Here is a 7,319-nt window from a genome sequence, read left to right as displayed (position 1 = left end):
GAGACAGAGACAGAGAGAGACAGAGAGAGAGACAGAGACAGAGAGAGACAGAGAGAGAGAACTGTATGTGGATGACATGACCCCTCTACAAGCTCTTTCCTGTAGTTTATGTGGTCAAAGGTGGCTGCTTTCTCTGTTAATGAGTAAGTGACTGGTTACATGATGTGAAGGTGGAAATTCAGCTGTAAAGCCATATTAACAATGGTTGAGCCTGAGGATGGAGAGTGATCCAGCGAGGATAAGTGCTCCTCACATGGCCATTTCCAAGTCTTCCTCACATGATCTCTCTACCCTTAGTGTTAAACTCATGACTCACTGGAGAATTTGATTAGTTTTTATTTTCTGTTTATCTTCCCGTTCTCTAGAGCAGTGGTTCTCAGTCTTCCTAATGCTGCAACCCTTTAATGCAGTTTCTCCTTTCTGGTAACCCATGAGCACAAAATTATTTTACTGGTACCTCATAACTATAATGTTTCTACTGTTGTGAATCCTAACGTAAATGTCTGATATGTGACCCCTAAGGGGGTCGTGACCACAGGTTGAAGAGCCATGATCCAGAGTTACTTTGTTCCCTTGTTTCAAATGTATTTCTGGAACTGACCTATGCTGCAAGGCTGAGACTCTGGCTCTGTGCTTCACCCTACCATAATTTTCCTCCCAAGTTGCACTTGGTCTCCAGCATCTCCCTCTAACTTGTTTAGTGCTTGCTATTTTTTGTAGCCTCCTGTTTTGTGTTTTGTTTTTTTCTCATTCTGTCTGGGGTGGATAGTTCTGACTGTCAATGTGACACAATCTAGAATCACTTGGAATCACCTAGAAAATACTACAGTCATATGGCTTGAGGACACTTCTATAGGTGCTTGTCTTCATTAAGTTAATCCACGAGGAAAGACCCAGTCCACTGCAGGCTGCACTGCTCTTTGGGCTTGGGGCCAGGGTGAGAGAAGAGTGGAGAAGATGAGCCGAGCACTGCTGAGCACTGACAGGCATGCAGGCATGCAGGCATGCAGGCATGCAGGCATGCAGGCATGCAGGCATGCAGGCATGCATTCTCTGTGTTCTGGACTGCATGTAACCAGCTGCATCAGGTTCCTGCCTTGACTTCCCTGCAGCGATCGCCTGTGCTTCTGAGCTGTGTTCTGACATAAACCTTTGGCTCTGTGTGCACTTTCTACCAGGACCTTTCACCTCAGCAACTGGATGGAAACCCAGGATATTCTTTTGCCCTTGCTCCTTGATTCCCTATCTTCTGAAAACATTTACTCCCAGGTCCTGTGTCAGGATTCAGAGATACAGCCTTGGTCAAGAGCAACAGAAAATGGACCAGCTGTCTCCTGTGAAGCTCGGTCAGGACCAGGAATTGCAATAGATGAGCTTCACAGCTGACCATGGAGTGGATAACATGTTTCCTTCCTTTTCTGTTTAAAAAATATTTATTTAATGAATATGTGTATACTGTAGCTGTCTTCAGTCACACCAGAGGAGGGCATTGGATCACATCACAGATGGTGATGAGCTACCATGTGTTTGCTGGAAATTGAGCTCAGGACCTCCAGAAGAATGGACATTGCTCTTAACCACTCAGCCATCTCCCAATAACCAGTTTCTTACTGACATATTAAAAGGAATATTATATAGCACTTCATTCCTGAATAGTGAATTATTCTTCATCCTTTTAAAGGGAGATTTACTTACCTTAACAATTCCTTCTTAACTATCAAAATGAACATATTTTTGACATCCTTAGCTTTGTCAGATCTATAACCCTTCACAGTCCCCAAATATCCTTGATTATTTCATTGCTAATAGAACCTGATCAGGAACTTTATTATATGTTTGGGTTTTTAAATTTCAGGTTGTTTCCCTGTTCTTGGGTCCCCAAAACCTTCCTGCCTCTCACCATTACATTGATTCATAGAGAAGATTATATGTAGATATTTAGTGAGTGGACATTTGATGTTATGGATGAAAATGGCTTAACAGAATGTAATTCTCATGGCTTAATTCATTCTCATGTGTTGGTCCTTTCTTAGAACAACAAGGAATAGTATGGCACTGGCTATTGATTCTAAAATGCTTCTCTTCAGTCTTATATGAAACACTTGTCTTGGTGGGCAGAATATCGCAAGAGCTGCCATTCACCATGTTTTCTTTCTTCCTGAGTGATAGAAATTTGTTTGCTTTGGCCCCTTTTTAAAACTTGGTTTTATAAAGTGCTTAATTTTTCCGTGTCTAAAACAGTAAGTAGTCATTGCCCTAAGTTGCTTACTTGATTTTTTATTTTTAGTGACAACCCATAAAGGTATTTATTAACTGTTTGAGGTCATGAAGTATAAAAGATTTCAAGAATTTTAATAATATAACTTTTTAATGATAACTTTGAAAAAAAGATGTGTGTTACTGTGTGTTTGTGTGTAAGTGTGGGTGTGAATGTGTGTATGTGAGCCTGTGAGTGTGTGTCTGTGAGCCTGTGTGTGTGTTTGTGAATGTGTCTGTGTGTATGTGTGAATGTGTGTGTCTGTGTATATATGTAAGTGTGTGTGAGGGTGTGTGCGTCTCTTCCTGAGTGCAGCTGTACACACAGGAAGGTCATAGGACACCGTTTACAGGGATTCATTCCCACCTTGTGTGTAGGCAGGGTCTGTCTTCTGCTGGTGTTCTACCTGCATGGTTTATGCTCCTCTCTTCTGACTGTAATTGCATTCTGATGGGGTACAGATGCATGCCCCTGCATGTGACTTTATATATGAGTTTCAGGGATTGAACCCAGGCTTTAGGCTTGTGTGGCTTTTCCCTGCCAAACTTCTTCAGCTGTCATATGACTTCGATATAAGAAATGTAGAGGAAATGTAGTTACCATAGCAATGTGATTGTTATGTAGTCAGCACAGTAGTATACTTGCTAATACCAGCCTTTGGGCTTCTGAGTTGGTAGTATTTTATCACATACTTGCTAAAGCTATTTTTCACTGGAGCATTTTAAATGAACACTAAGCGGTATCTTACTCCTGAGAACTTCATTCATCAAAGCAAGGACATATGTATACCGATAAATTCTAAACTATCAAGATGGATAATTCCTTTGTTTCCTCAGCCTTGTCATGTCCACATTCTCCCACATCCCTCAACATTCTTTGTTGTATGTTATTAGTAGAGATTGATCATGGTTTTGTTTATTACATTTAGAGAGTTTAAGCTTCAGAATTGTTCCCTATTTCTGTATCCCCTCAAACTGCCTTTGATTTCTCACCTTATACATTGACACTGTCTGGTAAAAAGATGGCTCTAGTTTGACATGAAGAATGTCCCTTTTGGATTTGCCTACAAGGGTGAGACATGAATTCTTAGATGCTGTCCAGTGTCAGTGATGTCGATTCACCAAGTCTTATGGAAGTTGAAAATGTCCAAAGAAGGTAATTTGAACTTTCCCTTTAGGAATGTTTCCTAAAAGCAGTGTGTGTGTGTGTGTGTGTGTGTGTGTGTGTGTGTGTGTGTGTGTTTGTGTGTGTGTGTGTGTTGGGGTTTTGTTAAATTATTACTAAATTATTAGAGATATTTTATCTTCTCCTCTCTCATCATCCTTATTTCTTTAGACAATGATCCCACTATGCTGGTCTTTGCATGTGATAACTAATCCCCAAGAATACATGACTAGATAATGAACAAACAATGTTACTCTCTAGTTAAGAAAGAAACATCCTTCCTCTCTCAGGTGCCCATATTTTGGTTCTTTGGGAATATGATATAATATATTCTTTTATTGCTGGAACAAGCTCATTCACCAAATGGCAGTGGCTATGTTTTGTTGATAACAGTGGTCATTGGTGCTTTAGCCTAGATCCAAAGAACTCAGGAAAAGGACCAGTATAGCAATGGAGCTAGTCACTGAGCATCCCATTTTGTTCTTGGATGATCCCACCACTGGCTTAGACTTGAGAACTACGACTGATGTCATTTTAGTCCTGAGAAGGTACGTGCTAAAGGGACATTAAGGTTTTATTAACCTAATACCCAGTCAGTTGTGTGCATTTTTGGTTCAGGAGATTCTGAAGTAGGCAACAGTTAGAGGAAGCTTCAGCTAACAGAAGAGGCATCAGGATCGTAGCTTATCGCATAGGATGTGTGTCTGTGGGGAAGGTGGAGCACTGCTTTAAATAGCATGTCCCTAAACTCTCAAGCATGTGACAAGTGAGCTGAGGCTGAGTGGAAAGATCTGAGCAGAGTGACGGCTGCGGAGAAGCATGTGTGTCTGGAACATTTAAGAGACAGGGTTGACTAGAACCCAGTGGGCTGAGGAGAATGGAGGTTGCATGCTCGTGCACTGCTAGGGACACCCCAGACTGAGTGACTTGACAGAAGTTAAATTTCTTACAGTCTGGATGTTGGAAGCCAGATATGAAGGTATCCATAGGCTGTCTGGGCTGAGCATGATAGGCTGTCTGGGCTGAGCATGATAGGCTGTCTGGGCTGAGCATGATAGGCTTCTGGGCTGAGCATGATAGGCTGTCTGGGCTGAGCATGTCTCACTGGATATCGCGTACCCTCCTTTTCTATGTGTCTATGCCCTGATCTGTCATTTAAGAGAAGTTCAGTCCATTATCATCAAGGCAGGAACATGGCAGCATTCAGGCAGGCATGGTGTGGGAGAAGCCGAGAGTTCTACATCTTCATATTGACTTCCAGGTAGCTAGGATGAGATCTTAACGCCCACAGTGACAGACCCACTCCAACAGGGCCTCACCTTCTAATAGCGCCAGTCCCTGGGCTGAGCATATACAAACCATCACACTGATCCAATTCATTCTCTCAGATGAGTTGGTTGTCTACACTGCCTGGGGATCTGCAGTGTCAATAAAACTCTGGTGAACCACTGATGTTCCTCGTGTTAAGAAGTTGTAGACTTTTAAATAGAAGCATAGATCTTGGTTTGTTGCTCAGGTATACAACACAAGGGAGATGAGTTGTTTATAAGGAAAATTCAATCTGAACTGGGCACAAAGAGTATACCTTCAGGTGTGAAATATTCTGTGGAGATTTCAAGGTTCCAGCATCCCATGACTTAGCATGTCTCCCTCTCTGAACTTAGGATGTCGAAGAGGGGACGGACAATCATCTTCTCCATCAATCAGCCTCAGTACTCCATCTTCAGATTATTTGATAGCCTCACCTTAGTGGCTTCAGGAAAAGTTATGTTTCATGGACCTGCACAGGATGCTTTGGACTACTTCAGATCTGCAGGTATGGTTGTCTATTGCTACGAGAGCTCCTCCATTCCCAGGATCTGCAAAGAGAACTGGGGTACCAGGGATGCTGCTGGCCTCTTGTGCAGACTCACTGTGTGCTTAATTTGGTGGCAGGACTTTTGTTAGTTTAACAATGCGGCTTGTTGTTTAGGTCTCTTCTTTGGCCTCAGAGCCGGTTATCCATCATTTGCACAGCTTGGGGTAAGCGCAGTATCGTAGTGTTCTTGCTCATGTAGCAGATGGTGGTTTGGCAGTTTCCCCTGTTGTGTGATCTGACTTGGAGTTGCTACTTAACTTACTGGTAACTTGGTATTTTGGGTTCAGGCCTTGCTTGGGGCTATAGAGACTTAAATTCCATATTTTTTTGTCTGCCTGGTTTTTTCAGAGTCAGATTGTATGGAGAGATTTTTTTTCCAAAGGAAATATGGATACAATTATGGAGGATTCTCTGACTCCAAATATTGACGTAACTCTTTGCTTTCCAGCACTCTTTGTTAGTGATTAAACATTGTCACTTTAAATGTGAAAGCTTGGTGAATCTATGGAGTCTAATAAAAATTTAGGCTGAGTTCAAATGTTTGTTTCACAGGAAGAGTTTGCATTTATATGTATATCATACACATAAGTGTATATACTCTCTATATTAAACAGGAAAGAGAGATTGCTGAATTATTGTGTGTGAGTATATATATATATGTATATATACATACATACATACATATATATATATGTATATATGTGTGTGTATATATATATATATATATATATATATATATATATAATTAGTGGAGGAAAGTCACAAGAAGGGAAGGAGTTAGACTGTGTCTTCCCTCCCCTCCCCCACTCTCTGAGATCATGTCCTCAGCTTTGTGTTCTTGGGCTGCATTCTCTGTAGGTTACAATTACGAGTCGCACAACAACCCTGCAGACTTCTTCCTGGATGTCATTAATGGAGGTTTCTCTGACATATTAGACACAGAGGAAGACGGCCAGGAAGGTATGTAAGTTTTCTAGAGTCAGACATTTTTGCCTAACTTATTTCATTTCAACACAAGAGTGTTGTTCATTAGAATATAGCTTTTGATGTTAATTAAGTGTCCTAAAGTTAGCTGATAGACTTTGTTGTTGGTCAGTGCTGGGTGCTTTTGATTTAATTTATGAAAGAACATTTATATGATATTGTCAGTAGTAGTGGCAATGCACTCATTGCTTGGAATATTATTCTTTGTATTGTTTTAGATGAGGTTTGCTTAGGCAGCCAGGCTGGCCTTGTATCTGTGTGTTTTCTAACTCTGCTCCCAAGTGCAGGCATTACAGGGCTAGGTCAGCTTAACACAGAAAGTCACCTGAGAGGAGGAAACCTGTTAAGAAAATGCCCCCATAAGATTGGGCTGTAGACAAGTTTGTAGAGTATTTTCTTAATTAGTTATTGATGAGGAAGAGCCTGACCCTGTACCTGGCCCTGGTGGCACTGGAGCGGGTAAGCCAGTCCTAGGACAAGAGGGTGGAAAAGATGGCCCCTCCTCTCCCCTGGGCAGTACAGTAGATTTGGCCAGCATTAAGAAAGCACAGCTGAGCCTGCCCTGAGGGTGTAAGAGCAGGAGAGCTGGTCTTGCCCCTTCTGGCTGCAGCACTCTATAGAGTGGTCCCTGTACCTCCCCTGGGCACCCCAGTAGAGCTGATTTTGGTGGTATGGAGGCTGGTGAGCTGGCATTAAGGGCATAAGAGCAGGAGAACTCTCCCTGTCCTCGGCTAGCTGCAGCCCTGGGTGAGCTACCTAGGGCCATGCTAGAGCGGTCACCCTGGTGATGAAGATACTGAAGAGCTGGTAGGCTGAGCAGCTTAGTTACCACCGAGGCCCAGGCCCAGGGCTTTGAATTAGCCTACTCCATCTTTGATCTGCTGGAGCTTGTGAAAGGACTGGTCCTGTAGATCCAAAGATAGGGGATCTCCATGACACAGGGCAGCAACAGCATATCTGAGAGAAGTCCCCATAAGAAGCCAGTATTGTCCTAGCCAGAGCAATTAGGCAACAAAAGGACATCAAAGGGATACGAATTGGAAAGGAAGAAGTCAA

The 7,319-nt window shown here is 42.4% G+C and overlaps 1 protein-coding gene across 9 annotated transcripts in view; it reads left to right on the top strand.

Moving 5' to 3' along the window:
- LOC116068004 (ATP-binding cassette sub-family G member 3) overlaps nt 1-7,319 on the top strand; it is a 49,589-nt gene that overhangs the window by 15,345 nt on the left and 26,925 nt on the right. For all 9 annotated transcript variants that reach the window (XM_031337065.1, XM_031337062.1, XM_031337059.1 and 6 more), the window contains 3 exons: nt 3,833-3,969; nt 5,086-5,237; nt 6,138-6,239. In XM_031337065.1, coding sequence (XP_031192925.1) covers nt 3,833-3,969; nt 5,086-5,237; nt 6,138-6,239 — 391 coding nt within the window. The remainder of the gene's footprint in view (nt 1-3,832; nt 3,970-5,085; nt 5,238-6,137; nt 6,240-7,319) is intronic.

The sequence above is a fragment of the Mastomys coucha genome, unplaced genomic scaffold (genome assembly GCF_008632895.1).
Source record: "Mastomys coucha isolate ucsf_1 unplaced genomic scaffold, UCSF_Mcou_1 pScaffold22, whole genome shotgun sequence".
Classification (NCBI taxonomy): Eukaryota; Metazoa; Chordata; class Mammalia; order Rodentia; family Muridae; genus Mastomys; species Mastomys coucha.
This window is presented reverse-complemented; position numbering and strand designations above follow the sequence as displayed.